The sequence below is a fragment of the Ictalurus punctatus genome, chromosome 11 (assembly GCF_001660625.3).
Source record: "Ictalurus punctatus breed USDA103 chromosome 11, Coco_2.0, whole genome shotgun sequence".
NCBI lineage: Eukaryota > Metazoa > Chordata > Actinopteri > Siluriformes > Ictaluridae > Ictalurus > Ictalurus punctatus.
The window spans coordinates 20,945,950-20,964,691 of NC_030426.2; the positions used below are offsets into that span (position 1 = coordinate 20,945,950).

Consider the following 18,742-nt stretch of genomic DNA (forward strand, 5'->3'; position numbering starts at 1 on the left):
GTATGTAAGACAATATTACCTGTAAAAATATGGTTATAAAAGCTGACAAGGCTGACTAAGTATCCTTAACTGAAAAAAAAGGCATAATACAAAGCAAAAGCTTACAAATGTTTAATTTTATTATAAAAAAAAAAACAGCAAAATACAAAACAAAATTCAGTATAGAAAAATCAAGAGGGAAATGTTTAAAGGACTTGAGCAGTAGTGGTATCTCCAATGAACTTCCAATAAATCCGTTTGAAACCAAACCTATTGCACATTCTTTGCAAACTAATATTAAGTGGTAAATTCAATACTTCCGGTTGTACCATTAAGATTCATATTGCCAAAAATCCAGTCATGAAATGATTTGAAAACATTATACAAGTCACGTACATTAATATAATAAAATAAATGTCACAATACAGATAAACCAATGAAAGAATTGCGCCTGAAATGATAAGATTTTATCAGTGTATAGTGTTGTGCAGACCTACAGTAAAGCTGAACGCGTCAAAACCATAACACGACCTCAAGTGACCTCTGACTAATGCAATCATGTTCGATTCCAGATCATGTAGAGGTGATGTTTTCAAGACATCCTTGAACTTCTTTCAGCCTGTAAAAAACGCCTATGGCTACAACATCAATACAAAGACCTGCCAATTCTCCAGTCTGCTAGATGAAGGCATCGTGGTACAGCCTTGAACTAGAAAACTCCACCTCGGGCAATGATGTGTACCAGACATTCTCTCTACCAATAATCAACCTCAGGTGATTAATAAATAAAAACACACAACCAACTCTCATCTGAAATGTACGATCAAAAATATGAACTTTTTGTTGTAAAAATATATGCCTATAAAACTTTTTATTCAAAACACTGCTAGAATTAAGTGTAATGATTTCACTGACCAAAAGATAAAACTCGCAACACTTTATTTTAGGGTGCTGTTCACAGGGCTACATAACACCTCCACAGGTGCTTCATGACAACCCTACATACATATATAATTCGACAGGCATCAACTGTCATAAAGAGAGCTTTCTTCAATTTTTCCTCAAAGACAAGCGACATATTTGTTGACATAACGACACCTGTTAGCTCGATGTACTTCCGATATGTCAGAGTGACAGAATGGTGATGATGTAACATAGCTTGAATCTCATAATTCAGCTTCTAAGAGTTTTATGAATGCCTATGGCAATAATGTCAGATTTATGTGCATTTTCTTTGATAGTTGATGAGTGAATCACTGTTATGGGGCTGTGACATACAAAGAGTACTCCAAGCTATGAAGTCATTAGCCTGGATCGTGTCATTACACAATGTCACCTGACGTCAAGATGTCAACTTCATATCAAGATTGGCATAATTAGCCATTAAATAGACATAGCTTATGGCTTATTATAGAAATAGCTTATGGTATTTACAAATAGCTGATCCCTTTTTAGCATTTGAGAATTTATGCAGGTCAGTTATCATGAAGGACTCATGAAGGCTACACGTAGCCCTATAAACACCACTCTTAAATGTTGCTAACAACCTCAACTAGCTTGATACTGCCAAAATAAATAGACATAAGTTAAAATGTATATACAGTACAACCAAAAGCATTCAGTAGTGTTTAAAAATCAGATTCACTGCATCCTTTCTTGTCCACTTTTCCTATTCATAACTATTCTAACAAGTAAAACATCCCTTTTAACCATTACTTCATCAGATGACATGCTTCTTTCAGAAAGAGCATTGCCATTTTCCCATTAGACTGGAAGAACTACTCTACTCACCATTTGCATTTTCCTCACTCACATAACGCAAGAGCTTCTAGTCGACACAGGCAGCATGTATCAGAGGATGCTCCGGTAGAGAAGCTGTAGCAGCTGTAGCAGCTTACGCTGTGGCCTGAAGGCAGAAGGTTCTCTCAGCGCAGGCCTAGTGCAAGTGGGACCCTTTGTTTAATGAGACCTGTTCAACTGCAGCTGCTCTACATCTGCTCCACAGGGGCTGCCTCGTCTTTAGGTGGAGGCTCCAGGTGAATAGGGGTAACATGGGCAGGCTTCCGAGTGCTGTAGGGGATATGTTATGTTTGTGAGGTCTACAAAACACAGCTTCAGAGACACATAGAGCAGCAAAAGAGGCACAGTTACAATCAAAATGATTCAACTCCATTGCAAATCAGGTTTACTGTCATAATTTACAGACTTTCAGCTGTTTGCAATGAACACATCAAACAAAAGCAATTGAAATAGTTCAACACACCGAATGCTTCAAGTAGTTTCCCCAAATTCAACTGAAAATGCAACTTATAATGATTTCTCCAGTTTCAAAATTATTCGACCCCTGAATAGAATCCCTGGCAACAGCACATATATGATAAACAAGCGTTGTCTCAAACACACCAGATGCAACTAATCAAGGGCTTCATTATTTGCAGCAGGTGTGCTTGAGCTGGAACACACGAAATTGCTGAATTGGCTAGGGGCAAATTTTTTTTGAAATACCTGAACTGGCTAGGGGCAGAAAATACCATATACTATCAACAGCTGTAACCAGATTTCTGAGAATGAGGGTTGTGAAAAACCCTGGAGGGACTGCAAAAGACCTGCAGCAAGACTTGGTGGCAACAGGCACTGAGGTTTCAGTGAGCACAGTAAGGTGCGTACTAAAAGCAGAAGATGTCCGTGCCAGAACTCCAAGACGTACACCACTACTGACCCAAAAGCACAAGAAAAGTCACTCAAAATCATATAAATAAGCCACAGAAGTTTTGGGATTCTGTTCTGTGGAGTGATGAAACAAAACTTTTTGACATGATGGATCAGTGGTATGTCTGGAGGAAGAAGAATGAAGAAAGAACACTCTGTCCACAGTCAAGCATGGTGGTGGCTCTGTGATGCTCTGGGGCTGCTTTGTATCCTCTGGCACTGGAAACCTGCAGCGTGTGGAAGGCAAGATGGATTCATTGAAGTATCGGGAAATCCTAGGAAAAAACCTCATGCCGTCTGTGAAGAAGCTGAAGCTTGGGCATCATTGGACCTTGCAACAGGACAATGATCCCAAGCAGACCTCAAATTCCACCAAGGCTTGGTTGCAGAAGAAGTCCTGGAAGATTCTACAGAGCCATCACCCCCATGAACTCCATAGAAAATCTCTGGTGGGATTTGAAGAAGGCGGTCACAGCACGCAAACCCAAGAATATTACATTAATGAACTGGAGGCCATTGCTCATGAGGAATGGGCTAAGATTCCTCAGGAACGCTGCCAGAAGCTGGTGTATGGCTATGCATCTCATTTGTAGCAAGTCATAACAGCAAAAGGATGCTTTACTAAGTACTAAAGATGCTGAATAATTTTGAAACTGGAGAAATCACTATAAGTTGCATTTTCAGTTGAATTTGTGGAAACCACTTGAAGCATTCGTTGTGTTGAACTATTCTAATTGCTTTTGTTTGACTTGCTCATTGCAAACAGCTGGAAGTCTGTAAATTTTGACAATAAACCTGATTTGCAATGGAGGTTGAATAATTTTGATTGCAACTGTATGGGATGGATGACTTACGAGTAAGGCGAGATTGGAACAGCTACAACAAGGACATGGTTTTTCTTTCTGAAGAGCCTCCAGAGGCCTCTGTGATAGCCTCGCACGTCTAGGTCCCACACATGCAGGCACTATAGTCGGAGAACACAAAATTCAATCTCCATTCCTTTATTTGTACTGGTAACATCTCTGAGCCACCACTAGAGGTCAGTATGCATCATGCAATGTGATGATTTCGTTTGATCACTTCTACCTTTTAAAAACATACATAAAAATGATTAAATGTTTAACGGGAAATGCATAAAACATTTACAAAACAGAATGCTAATAAAAAAGTGCACTGAGGGGAAAAAAAGTACATTACAAAACGACAGATTACAAAGACAAAATAAAAAAATTCAGTGCCCATGTGTCCTGATGAATTCCTATTGTACACAGATTTTTCAATATAAATCTTTTAACATGCTATTAAAACACCAAACCTAACTATTTTCTTCAAGTTCAATACTAAAAGCAATATTTTCCTTTTGCCACATGAGCTGATCTGTTACACTTCATTAATAAATGTCAGTCGTACCTTGGCCAGTTCAGTCCAGGTGCTCGTGTCCGTCTCCTGCTCCATCTTGATGAACATGACGTAGGTCTTTCCTTCTGTGTCTGGGATGAACGAGTCTTCACATGGGTTCTTGCCGTGATCTAGAACTTCTGCCTCACTGCAATTAAACAAAACTGATATGAAACCTCTCAGGTGCCATGCTGAACTATTTCTTACATTAATATTGGCAATTACAACATGTGTTTCTCCTTAACAGGTCATATAGTGTATGCATTGAATATAAGACAAAAAAATAACACATTGCAGTAAAAAAAAAAAAAAAAAAAAAAAAAAAAAAAAAGTTCAAAATGATGACAAAAATAAAAGTAAAAAAAAATAAAATAAAAAATAAAAAAATCAGACGTACGGTTCTTTATTCTGAAGCAACCTGTTAATTAGACAAATTGGATTTACCGTAACAGATTCTGGATCTCTACTTCATAGGCATCTTTCGTCAAGCTATTAACACAAATGTAGAACAATTCAATTAAATGAAAAAGAAAAAAAAAAAAGTTTGCTTGACAGCTGAATTTTTACTTGGCAGCTGAATCTCATACATACCTATTAACATTTTTCAACTGAACATTTGGGACGGTGTTAAACTTATGCTTCTTAAAGTATACTTCCTGCACAGAAAAAAAGGAGAATGTTAAAATATGCACAATCACTCAATTTCTAGCTTTAACTGAATTTGTCTTCCAAAAAAAAAAAAACCCAATAAAATGGCAATATTTGATTTAGGACTGCAGCAGTTAATTGCCAAAATAGCTAAACTTTGACACTAAAACGGAATCTAATCTTCTTTATAGATTAGGATCGATTAGCTCATAATTAGTTAAACTTCTTTTTTAACCTGATCAATTTTGTCACTTTTATCACTGATCAATATTGACAAACACCACACTGTCTTTTTTTTATTATTTATTTTTTTACATGTAATATATTTTGTAATACTTCTTGTGTCATGAAGTCACTATCCTGCTTTTGGTTTACAACAAAGGTGCTGGGAGTCAATCCCAGAGTCGATTCCCTGATTCAAAGCATTGAAAACAGAGTCAAAAGCTCAAAGCTTTGGAGTCAGATCCACAAACCAAAAATTAATCACGGCATGCAAACACGGCAAATATGAGAATGCTAAATTAATTTTGCTTGCTAAGTGCGTCAGTTAGTGAGACAGCCAGTAGATACTGTGCTTTATCTTTAATTTGACAGGTTGGATGTCCCAGTCCCAGCAATTCAGACCATATTGTTCACACTGACATACAGTATAATTGAAAAAAGTGCATGGAACCAGCAAAAAATAAATAAAATAAAATAAAATAAATAAATAAAGTGAATTTCATTTCATTACATTAGTTTGGGTGTTTGATTTGAAAGACTGATCTACTAAATACTTACTAATATTCTCATGCCATGACAGGTTGTTTGATAAAAGAGCTGCAATATTGTTTTGTCGTTAGTGACCTGTTAGTTAATTTCCGCTGAAGCAACTCGTTACGGATTTAGAAAGCATACAGAAAAGATGTTGCCGAATTACTGGAGCTCTCTCTACACGTTTTCAGACCTTGGAGGAGAGAAGAGATGAAGCAGCATGCAGAGAGTTTTAAACGACACCTGCAAGAACCAACCGGTCCATTGCATGTATGAACTCCATAACAAAGGGACATTAGCATTAGCATTGCTACTAGCAGGACAGTTAGACATCAGAAGTCATTTTTTGGCAAGGGCATACAAGCTGTATATTACTTAAAAAGGTATGTTATATTGCATTGTACCTTGTACTGTATATTGCATTTGATGTTGTTGGAATAAGATGTCACTGTTCCAGGAGTAAGTTGTAATGCAGCATGTATTTTATGTGTGCCTTGCTATGTATACAAATTGCTTGCAGTAATAATAAACTTTCACTTAAGCCTAGATTAGAAATAGAAATGCTAGAAAGAAAGATATTTATTTTTCAATAAAATATATTTTGGTATTCATCATATTTTCAAAATAACTCAACTATTAAAACTATATATAGAGAGATTATTAACTATTATCAAAATAATAGTTAATTGCAGCCCTAATTCTAAGTGCAGGCTCTGTAGATGATCATCAACCTACTAGCGATGACCAAAATCGTTACTCACATGGAAGTAACCGTTCATGTTGAGGCCAACGATGCCAAAGTGATAGGAGCGGGAGACATCGGGAATTATGCACTCTCTTCCCTTCCTCTGCTCTGGCATGCGCATCCACATATCCCAGTCCCACAACTACCAGGGAGGAATCACACATGGACATGAAGAGTGTGTGAAATGAGCATGTCTCTTGGTAGGCGTATTGTGTAGCAGGATTTATTCACCTCTATACCTAAAACAAAATCAAGAAAATTTATGGTCTAAATGTAGCATTCAGACCTTCTCAGGAGTGGGCCATTTGGGTTCTAGTTCATCCTTGTAGAGGCTCTTTTTGAGCACCCAGCCCAGGCCGGGCATACTCTCCACCCTGTAAAGCAGTGACGGGTCCTCTGCTGTGTGCTCATAACCCTAAAAACAAAGAGATCAAACACACTGCTTTAGTATAGTATTAAAAACATCCTGTTTTAGTAAAAATCATATGAATTCTAATCTTGACCATGCGTTGCACAATAATAGCTGTTCCACCTGACAGTGGGGTATGGCATGGAGCAGTGATAAATACATGATCACACATTGTGTTTTTCTTTCAAATGCCAAGTGAGCCATACAGTAAACAAGAATCTGTCCTGAATTTGGTTAGCCTTCTTACTAAGGTACCAAAAGCACTGAATATGAAGAATTGTGTACAACTATCCATAACAGTGCTGCTAAAGGGAGTCAATCACATAAGACTCAATCCTGATGAGAACAGTGGATCTGCTCTTGGACTGTTAGATCTTTCTGCTGATCATTCTATGCTACCTGACAGACTTGAGAAAGTGGGTTGAACTGTCAGAAAATGTCCTTAAATGGTTTTGTTGTTACTCGTCGTGTAATTCGTGTAACTCTATGCGATCGTGTTTCTAAAAAAAAAAAAAACGCATTATTCTGTATAGTTTTTCCACACTGATCCATAATCTGTCCTGTTGTTTGCTGGGACGGGGTGAAATCATGAAGAAATATGCTGTACAGTCCGCAGCAGGCAGAATTGCAGCAGGTACATGCAAAAGAGTACATATTACACCAATCCTGGGGACATTATATTGGCTCCAAGTCTCTTTTAGCATAGATTATGAAGTACTGCTACTAGATTTTAAAGCTCTATCATACATTATGGCTTGTCTGTCTCTATATGTTCCAAACTGTTCACTAAGATATAGTACTGCAGGCTTGCTCAGTGCACGCAAAGTCAACAAACTAAATGTGACAAAGAAGCCTTCTGTTTTTATGTCCCTAATTTTTTTTTATTAATTACCAACCGAGATCAGAATGAATGGAATTAATGCATTACTTTAAAATTCAGCTAGAGACACTTTTTATACTTTATATTTAAACTTTACATTTTACACCTAAAATTTTATATACACTATTTTTTTTCTTTCTCTATTTTCATGACTCATTCTGTTTTTATTTCCTCTTATTTTCGTTTTTGCTCCTGTAGTGTCTGATAACATAACCGTCAAATGTAAAGAAAACAGAAAATCCTTGCTGTCTTGTTTTTAAATAAATCTAAATACAGATGCATTTGAAGAAGAAGAAGAAGAAGAAGAAGAAGAAGAAGAAGAAGAAGAAGAAGCCTTTGTCAGTCACGTATACAATGTGTACATATGAAATTCTTTTCTCTGCATATCCCAGCTTGGTAGGAAGCTGGAGTCAGAGCACAGCCATGATACGGCGCCCTTGGAGCACCAGATCGTAACCCTAACCCTAGGGTTAAGGGCCTCGCTCAAGGGGCCAACAGTGGTAGCTTGGCGATGCTGGGGCTTGAACGTCTGATCAGTAACCCAGAGCCTTATCCGTTGAACCACCACTGCTGAGTTGTAATATTTATCCACTCACATTATTCTCATGTCATTATGAGATGGGAAACAGGTTCAGATAGTACAGGGTACAAATAGTTCTGAATTTAGACTAATACAGCACTGTATGTTTACCACACTGTCCAGTAAAAAGTGCTATTATTGCTCTTGTACACAATATATTATAAAGACCAGACTATTACTGTAATACTCACCTGATCGTTCCAGGCCGATATGCAATAAATGCTCTCATCTTCATTAAGCAAATGAATGGTCTGACTGAGAAAACTACAGAAAAATTGACGGTTACAAACAATTGCCACTTAAAACAACTACAATAAATATGCCAACAATTGACAAGGCATAGTTTTGATCATTAGATGTTTATCGTTTCTTCCCTCCGAGTATAAATACTTAAATTCCTATCTCCAATCATAGCTGTAACTCTTTCTGTTGGAGCTTGCTGCCCTCTAGTGAACATGACCATGTGCTGCAAACATTATTATGCTTACAAACCTGTAGAAATCGATGGAAATATCCAGATCTTCCTCCAGGACAACGGCAAAGTTTGCATCCTAAAAATCAACAAGGATTTGTCAAAGCAATAAACATGCAAACTGTTCTAACAGATGTCATGGTTTTAAATCCTACTCACCGGATGGAGATTGAAAGTTGCAGTTAAACTGGCTTTGTAGTGCTATGACAAAAGTCAATTGTGAATAAATGATTGCTCTGCAATATCCATGAAGACTTCTTTCATTCTGTTATTCTGTTATACGATATAAAACAGTACAGATCTGAAAAATCACCTGGGACACGCGGGCATTTTTAATGCTAATGGGTGTGTGCTGAACTCCTTTAAGCCCGAACAACTCCACCACATCCATAGGCTCCTATATAATAAAGAATTAGGGAAAATAAGAGTTTGAAAAAACCTTTACAAAAAGATAGTCTTTATTAAATCTTAAAGAGATTAAGAATAACAAAGCACAATACGTTTTTTTTTTTTTTTTTTTACTGTATAAAGTAGTTTTCCCTTTACGTATTACATTTCAAAAGAAAAATTTCTACTTTCTACTCAGTACATTTTCAAATACTACATCACAATATTTCTGTAATCATATATCTGTAAAGTCATAAGGTGACTTAAGATCTGAAAGGTTCAAGGAGTCGATCTAAATTCCGAACAAATCTCAATTTTAACAGAAGTGACAACAAGAATGAGACGTATCACAGTAATCTGTCCGGTGCTGTACATAATTTGTATTTATTTTTTCTTTATTATATTTTCATACTAGCTAACATTTGAGAGAATATTAGCTCATGTTTCCTCATGTTCCTTGGGGAAAGAGCCATATCACACTGCAGCTCTAATCTGGTTTCCCACTAAAGTTAAGCCTGGCCACTACCTGGATGGAAGTCCTCCTGGGGAAAACTAAGGTTGCTGATGGAAGTGGTGTTAGGGAGGCCTTGTGGTCTGTGTTGGCCTAATGCCCCGGTATAGTGACAGCACCGTCTTTCGGATGAGACGTTAAACCGAGGTCGTGACTCTCTGTGGTCATTAAAAATCCCAGGATGCTTATGTTAAAAGTGTAGGGGTATAACCCCGGGGTCCTGGCAAAATTCCTCCATTGGCCCTTTTCTATCATGGCCCCCTAATAATCCCCATCTCTGAATTGGCTACATCACTCTCTCCTCTCCACTAACAGCTTGTGTGTGGTGGGCGTTCTGGTGCACTATGGCTGCCGTCGCATCATCCAGATGGATGCTACACACTGGTGGTGGTTGAGGAGATCTCCCCACCCCAATGTAAAGCATTACCATCAGTAACTGAAATCATTGCCTGATATGAGGCAGACATTGTCTTTTGTGACTCTTTCTTCAGGTTTTGCTCTAATACTAGAACTTATGTAATGGTTAGCACTCTCTGGAATTTCACCGCATTTTTTTCTTTCTCTAATTTCCCCTTGGGATCAATAACGCGTCATCTTATCTTTTCTGCTTTCATTTGACAAATGAATTTGAAGCTGTACCCATTCAGTTATGACTTTGGACTTCTACGCAAGTACTCTTTCTTAATCTGACCTCAATTCATTTAAGCGCGAAGGGATGAAATGAAGAGAGGCAAATGTAGAGAAGACAAGCGAAAGCGTACCTCATAATAACCATCAATAAAAACAGTGATCATTTGTGGGTTCACACCATGGGAGGACAGCAGGGAGCGCAGCATTCTGCAGATAAAAACAGTACAGCTTATTTCTCAGAAATACTGCACCTTGCATTAGGAAAACAGGACTGTATTCACTACTAACCTGTAGAGATAGTTTGGTCTATTCCCTGCGATGACAGCAACTGGGATGTTGTAGACATTATTGTTGGGAAGCTAAACAAAATAACAAAAAAGAAAAAAGCACTTAAACTCAACATATTTTGTTGTTTGTGTATACACAACAAATCAATGCATAATACAGTACATATGAATTCTCCAAACAAAATAAAATGTGAATATATATACACTCAAATAAATAAATAAATAAATAAAAATATATATAAACCATTCACATGGTGAAATTAGGATTTACTATACATATTTTTTTTTCTTAAATTCCTATAACCAAATAAGACACTGTACAATGCAGTATGTTCTTACTGGCTCTGGGTTGAACTCTATTGGTGCTGGATCCTTGCAACTGCAGATGCTGCCATAACCCTCCACTTTACTGCAGAAGAGTTTCCTCCTTCGGTTCAGCTCTGTGTCTGCCCAGTGGCACTCTGCCTCTATATAATGACACAGACAGATGTGCTGATAAAGTACTACAACATGCAGCTCAAAGACAGCTGAGACAGAAAATAACCCGTCCAGTGGCTGAACCTTTAAACTTGGCCATGATGTTCAGGTACTGTACGTTACCAAACCCTAATAGAAGTGGCACTAATGATTAGCACTGAAAGACAAGAAACACAGAATCAGACAAATGAGGCAGGTCTGTACCTTCAGCTGCTGTGAGCTGAACCTCAGTCTTCAGCAGCACAGGATCTCCCCAGGTGGAGAGAGCAGGTGATTTTGAGTGTTTCTCCCCATACACCTGACCTAAGGACACAGTTTCAACATGTCGCGACTCCGAACGCTTCAGTAAAAAATGAAAGCATGTGTAATACTCCTAACACAGTGGGAATGATCCTTTTCACATTAACGTTGCGTGCATAATAGTCCTAGGTTTTGTTTTAGCGCCCCTGACAAAAAGCCACCGAGTAATTGGACAACTTTTTAGGTATGAGATGAGTTCTGTCTTCACATCGAACGTTAAAAAAGAAAGATATTTCTCAAATCATTCAAAAGGTATGGGTTTTGTATTAAACAGCCTTTGATAAATTGATATATGGTCAGGAAAATTTCCTAAACATTAATACTTGAAATTTTTTGATAATAGATTCAAAACACTTGGATGTGAATTAAATAAAGTAATGATAAAGCCCACAGCACCGTGTTGGGTTTGAGTGTTACAAATGATGCATTCCTACCTCCTTTTTTCACAACCAGAGTCCACATGTCTCTCCAGCTAAGAGTAGCAGCCACTTGACTGCCCAGTCCCTTCAACAAGTTCTTGGCAGCATCTTTCAAATGGAAGGTTCCCTCATCCTGAGTACAGCACACGGGACACAGCAATCAGCGATCAAACTACCACACATTTTATATATCCAAGAGGGGAAAAAAATGAATGTTTGAGGTTGACCTTAATGGTGAAGATTAGGACTCTGCCACGAGTGACCATGTTGAGAAAGAGGATCATAGCTTCATCCTCATGGGGTGAGTAGGTATCAAACACTCGCTTAGCCATTACATGGCCCTGTGCAGGGAAGACAATATGTTTCTATCATATACAGGTGCATCTCAAAAAAATTTAATATTGTGGAAAAGTTCATTTTTTACCATAATTTAATTCAAAAAGTGGAACTTTCATATATTGTACATTGCACATGATTCATTACACATAAAGTGAAATATCTCAAGCCTTTTTTTGTTTGTTTGTTTTAATCTTGATGATTACTGCTTACAGCTCATGGAAATCAAAAATCCAGTATCTATTTGGAAATCAAGGTCCCAGAGTCTGGAGGACGAGTGGAGAGGAACAGAATTCAAGTTGCTTGAAGTCCAGTGTGAAGTTTCCACAGTCAGTGATGATTTGGGTTGCCATGTCATCTGCTGGTGTTGGTCCACTGTGTTTTCTCAAGTCGAGAGTCGATGCAGCGTCTGCCAGGAGATTTTAGATCACTTCATGCTTCCATCTGCTGACAAGCTTTATGGAGATGCTGATTTCCTTTTCCAGCAGGACTCTGCACCTACCCACAGTGCCAAAACTACTAGTAACTGGTTTGCTGACCGTGGTATTACTGTGCGTATGTGTGTATGATTGGCCAGCCGACTCGCCTGACCCGAACCCCATAGAGAATCTATGAGACACCAGACCCGACAATACAGACGATCTGAAGGCCTCCATCAAAGCAACCTGGGCTTCCATAACAAACACCTCAGCAGTTCCACAGGCTGACTGCCTCCATGTCCCATGTCCATGTCATTGTCTCCACGCCGCATTGATGCAGTAATTCACGCAAAAGTATTAAAGCCCTGACCAAGTATTCAGTGCATAAATTAACATACTTTTCAGAAGGTCGACATTTCTGTATTATAAATTCTTTATTCTAATATGTTTTGATACAGGATTTTTGATTTAGATCTAGAATATATGAAACTTCCACTTTTTGAATTAAATTACGGAAAATTTTTTAGCTTTTCCATGATATTCTAATTTTTTGAGATGCGCCTGTATATATAATAACGGTATATTCAGGACTCACAGGAATCACTATATAGTAACTGTAAAGATGGACCGATTTAATACCGAGTACTTGGGCTCGATACTATACAAGCACTAGAATTTTTCATGTTTTAGACTAGTTTTAATTATTTACCCAAAGTAACCTTCCCTTGTCAGTAATATTGAGCTCCTCAGTTCCTTTAATCTTCAACTTTTCTTGTTTATGTCTCAAATGCCTTCTTCAACTGAGTCACTGAACATACTCACTACATAGGGTCTAATATGCTACTTCCATTGAATATCACTTAAAGGACACAGATCTTGAGAGATGAGGAAAGTGATGCATGATTCCAAAGACACTTGAACATAAAATGACAAGTATTTATTCAGCTATATTTGTACAACAAGCAGCAAAAAGTCATTAAAGCCTTGGAAATATAATAGGCTTAACAGGAGTCCTGTGTGCTGCTATGGTTTGAAATTTTAATGTAAAGTAAGCGACTGGACTGTTTTTCTGGCAGGTTAAAGAAAGTCTTAAGCTCTACTTACAGTAGCCTGATTAAGCACGATGACATGTATGCCTCTTCCCTGCTCCCGCATCTCGTCCTCCAATACCTGAAGAAAGCAGCCCAAAATAATCCGATTATTGCCGTAAAAGTACATTTGTTCATCACAGTAACATTTTTCATCAAGCCCAAAAATCGCTAATAGATTATCTGAAGTTAAACAAACACGTCTGGGAAAAATGACTGATCCAGTTAAACTACTGTCACAAATTGTGGGCTCTTACAAATGCCCAGCGTAGATGTAACAGAATTTGGGATAGTAGCATGTGGACTGAATCTTAGCTGACAAGCACAAGAAAAAAAAAAAAACTATTTCAGGATGAAAAGAACTGTCAGGAAACAACAACAACAACAACAAAAAAAAAGAGTAGAAAGGGTTCAACAGGAAGAATTACTCACTGTGGTACCGTCCACTGCCACGTACACCTTTGAGCGACTGGAGTACACCTCGATGTCCAACACCTTGCGTCCGCTGGCCGGTCTTCGCGGCGTTTCCATGTTGGCCAAGGCATCATCTGAGTAATAAATGATAAGTATAGCATTCTGTTTAAGAAATATGATCAGGAGAGTTTATGTGTCACAGGAAGCTGACAAAAACACTGAAATCTACACTGCCTGAAATCTAACTCAATCCTTTATCTAACAAATTTTACTTGACCTGATGAAATAACAGCATGACCCTCAAGATGGCCAAGAAGGTTTAACCATGGCGAAAGTGGAAAGAGGGATTTATAAGTGGTATTGGAACACAGCCAAGGAAATAGTGATCCATTAGTGACAAACACATTTTAAGTAATGTACTGTTATATTGGACTACTATCCACTATACACCACTAAATAAATACTCTGAGCATTTTCAACCTAATCGCTACCTACTGCATCTGTAGCATGTCTGCGATTACCACAGGTAAGAAACTGAACACAGTTCCTGCTCCGAAAAAAGAACAGAAAACCTATTTACTCAAAACTCATTTTAATGGACGTCTAATAGACAATGCTGAATTACGCTGGAAAAACCATCCATCCATCCATACATCTTCTATACTGCTTATCCTTACTGGGTCGCGGGGAACCTGGAGCCTATCCCAAGGAGGGTATGGATGGGGTGCCAATCCATCGCAGGGCACAATCACATACACCCATTCATAGACTACGGACACTTTGGACATGCCAATCAGACTACCATGCATGTCTTTGGACTGGGGGAGGAAACCGGAGTACCCGGAGGAAACCCCCACAGCACGGGGAGAACATGCAAACTCCGAGGTGTGAGGCGAACGTGCTAACCGCTAAGCCACCGTGCGCCCACACTGGGAAAACATTTATGCAAAACATAAATCGTTCATACAGTCAGCGGTATTTTATTAAGATTTAAATATGTATCAATTCATCCTTTCAGAAATAGGATTAGGTTTTCATAGCGAAGTGCATGTGTGTGTATCAGTGGAGTTCTGTTACCAACCCAAGGATGATTATTTTCCTATAACGGAATGTGACAAAAGTATTTATTAGTCTTTTGCCGGGGCGCACGGTGGCTTAGTGGTTAGGACGTTTGCCTCACACCTCCAGGGTCCGAGTCCCTACGGGGCCATGTGTGTGTGGAGTTTGCATGTTCTCCCCGTGCTGCGGGGGGTTTCCTCCGGGTACTCCAGTTTCCTCCCCTAGTCCAAAGACATGCATGATAGGCTGATTGGCATTTCCAAAAAGTGTCCGTAGTGTATGAATGGGTGGGTGAGTGTGTATGTGATTGTGCCCTGTGATGGATTGGCACCCCGTCCAGGGTGTACCCCGCCTTGTACCTCATGCTCCCTGGGATAGGCTCCAGGTTCCCCATGACCCTGAAAAGGAGTAAGCGGTAGAAGATGGATGGATGGATAGTCTTTTGCCTAAGATTACAATTTATAATATCTTAATAAATGGCAAGTCATGGATTTCACCATTTATAGTTACATTCAATGTTGTATAACATCCAAAAAGATGTTATTTCCTGTTCTCAATACATTACAGCAGAGACAAAGAGTCATTCCATCACCAGTATCTCTGTCTACAATGTCAGAGCTGCTGTTATACAACAATTATTCAACACTTTCTGACCAAACAGAGTAAAAGAAATCGAACAGCGGTGCGTTACAAAACTAGACAGTAACAGCGCTGAGATTTTCTCTCCTGTCTCATCTTAAGATGACAGATATATGTTTACCATATGTTAAAATTTATTGTGTTGAACAACCGCACAGTGAGATTTCCCTTCTTATCTCGGTTCAAGCAAGCGTGTCAAAATCATTGTCAGTGGTTATCGCATTTGCTACAGATGTGCTACAGATGTGGATACACCCTGGAGTATTCATTTGAGTGTCAAGCCTGACCCAAAAGTAGTCCACCCTGAAGAGTACCGTAATCTGGAGCAGGATCTTCTTCGCTCGCTGCTCTCCTCGTTTCCAGAATAAGTTTGATGTTCACAATTACAGTAATGAACAAGAATAGGACTGCACCGCCCTGAGGACACAGAAATCACAAAAACTCACCCAAAAAATCACACTGCAACAGTGCTAAATGACGCATTCATGTTAAACATTATACATGTTACTGATGGAAGCGAAGGAGGTTACCTGGCAAATTCGGCGGAGAGCTCGTTTGTTGGTGAATTTGTATTTCCAGGTAAGGTAGAGGCTGCGCTGCTGTCGAGGGATGAAGGGCTTGGCTCGGGGGTTCGGGGTCCAGGAGTCCATTATCCCCGAAACTCACTGCCCACTACTGCTGCTACTGAGGGCCAAAAGGACACCAGAGAAACTATTATTTATGTACACATTAATTCACTTTCTCATGAATTAGCAGTCATCCAGCTTTAACACAGCTGATAATCAGGGATCTGAGAATTTGACTCAAGTGGTGTTTAAAGGTGAAATGGGAACCTCTGCAGCGCTATGACCGTTTAAGTGTATATATGTACAAAATAATAGACATAAAAGGCATGCTGCTATAGGAGAATAATCAATGAATGGAGTGAGGCGTTATTGTTACCACCCCGAAGATCATTTTCCAATAACAGCAGGTCCTGTGTTGTGTTTTATTCCTCTTATACCGCAGGAAATTTGCCAGCGATTAAAACTCAAATTTATTAAAAGGATGATACATCAGATTTCTCATTCATTTGTAGTTACATTGAATGCTGCGGAAGCAAGTTAGTTCCTGTTATCACGTACGTTATCGCAGCTATAAATCGTCATTGCTTCTCTTTAAAATCCCCGTGAAGTGCCTTGAAACGTGCAGCGTTATTCGATGTGTTCACATAATTGCCACTCAGTACGTTTACACACACAACAATAATACGATATTAACCCGATTAAGAAACTAGAATGTAAACAGCGATTTCTGATGACCTTAATCCGACTAAAGTCACACTCGAAGTAAACACAAATCGAATTAAGACGTGTGGAGTATTCTTCTTATAATCGCATTATAGACATGTCCACACCTTAATCACACTATTAATGTTGTGTGAGTGTTTTCACCGGATTTTGTGACAGGACACATACACACATGGCAGTGCTCAACTGTTTGACGTTAAACAAGAGAGCACGGCTGCGGCTGAAACCGCGTACTTACCTACTACATAGTAGGAGAAATACATGTGTATATAGTAGGAGAAATACATGCATTTCAGCTACTATACTGTAGGTAAGTACGCGGTTTGGGACGCAGCCCACGGCTTCAAGCAGTCATTTATGTGCACGTACAGCATGACAAATAATTAACCGCACTTGAAGCTTTCGTAAAATTAAAAATAAAAATACCCAAAACTGTTTACGGAACCATAACGAAGATGAACTGCATGATGATACATGAAATTCTGGAGGGAACGTCGGACGGCGTGGCGCAGTGACGTAATGACGTGTGCCGTTAATCGCTCTATGTTCTATAACATGTAAAACAGGAACATGAAAGGAGTATTCTAAAAGCGACTCATGTAAACACCTTAATCAGAATAAGGTCAATAATTAGATCATTGCTGTCCATGTAAACGTAGTCACTGAGACAGGAAGTCAGGGCAGGACAAAGTGAGTGGCTCACTCAGTGAGCTGAGTGTTAGAAAGCAGTGACACTGGAGACTCCTTCCAAAAATTCTAAATAAACACCTCCTCGTCGAGAACTTCCCATATCAGCACTTACACACACTTTTAATCGGTTTATGCAAAGCAACCGCTATCGGAATAAAAACAGATTTGAATGAGCGGATTAATATACCCCTGTGATTCGCCTTGGAGCCGGAGCACCTTCTGACCAATCAGAATCGAGAATTCAACAGCGCTGTGTTAGAAAGCGATAACTCAAGTTCCTAACATTCCTGAACTGTTACCTGCATTTCACTTAACTTTACTTCTCTGTTTGAATGAAATATGTAAACAGGCCCAAAGTACATGATGCACAGCTATACAACATTATGCAATTATACGATTTTATAGCACAAAAACAAAGACTTTCTCTCCCTCTGTGTAGCTAACTGTTGTAGTAAAGGTAACGTTAACGAGCTTTCCACAACGGCTAAGTAAACATTAATAACGGTGTATGTTATACTGAAAGCGTTTACCTTTTCTGCAGGTTATGTGTCAGCCATGTTCAGACAGACTGTTTTATATTACATTTCATAACCCTTGCCGTTAGCAGCTAAACGCTGGATGTACAAGAATGAAGACAGCAAATGTTATTAAAGCTACAATGGCGGCCGCGTGTACTGTTTCCATAATAAAAGTCCTGAGTTTCGAGCTTGGAGTTTGTAATTATATATATATAATTTAGATGTCAAATGACGTAAAGACAAATGCTCTAAAGGTATTATACACTTTTATATTATCCCCTCCCTCACTTTACATAATATGAATGAAATATTTTCTTTGCAATCCCTAAATCAGTAAGAGCTTAGTTCAGTTTCAGAGTGGAACTGTGATCCATCCATCTTCTATACTGCTTTATCCTTTTCAGGGCCAAAGGGAACCTGGAACCTATTCCAGGGAGCATGGGGCACAAGGCAGGGTACACCATGGACAGGGTGCACAATCACATACACACTCACACACCCATTCATACACTACAGACACTTTGGACATGCCAATCAGCCTACCATGCGTGTCTTTGGACTGGGGAAGGAAACCGGAATACCTGGAGGAAACCCCTGCAGCAAGCGAAGGTAGAACATGCAAACTCCGCACACACAGCGCCACGGTGGTAATTGAACCCCCGACCCTGGAGGTGTGAGGTGAACGTGCTAACCACTAAGCCACCGT

At 39.0% G+C, this 18,742-nt stretch overlaps 1 protein-coding gene across 2 annotated transcripts; it reads right to left on the reverse strand.

The window, feature by feature from the left end:
* Nucleotides 1-96: 96 nt before the first annotated feature.
* Nucleotides 97-18,177, reverse strand: pomgnt1 (protein O-linked mannose N-acetylglucosaminyltransferase 1 (beta 1,2-)). 2 transcript variants are annotated; one of them, XM_017480561.3, is made up of 22 exons: nucleotides 18,049-18,177; nucleotides 16,070-16,220; nucleotides 15,854-15,956; nucleotides 13,860-13,975; nucleotides 13,444-13,509; nucleotides 11,812-11,925; nucleotides 11,600-11,717; nucleotides 11,070-11,168; nucleotides 10,728-10,855; nucleotides 10,390-10,460; nucleotides 10,233-10,308; nucleotides 8,887-8,970; nucleotides 8,733-8,774; nucleotides 8,594-8,652; nucleotides 8,293-8,365; nucleotides 6,519-6,647; nucleotides 6,249-6,374; nucleotides 4,678-4,742; nucleotides 4,531-4,575; nucleotides 4,099-4,234; nucleotides 3,543-3,652; nucleotides 97-2,049 (listed from the first exon to the last, which is right to left on the reverse strand). In XM_017480561.3, exons 2-22 carry the CDS (start codon nucleotides 16,187-16,189, stop codon nucleotides 1,968-1,970), a joined length of 1,962 nt encoding a protein of 653 aa, XP_017336050.2. In that variant the 5' UTR covers nucleotides 16,190-16,220; nucleotides 18,049-18,177; the 3' UTR covers nucleotides 97-1,967. The 2 variants fall into 2 exon arrangements, with proteins under 2 accessions (XP_017336050.2, XP_017336049.2); XM_017480560.3 differs by having other exon boundaries at nucleotides 16,070-16,223.
* Between the last annotated feature and the right edge of the window lie 565 nt (nucleotides 18,178-18,742).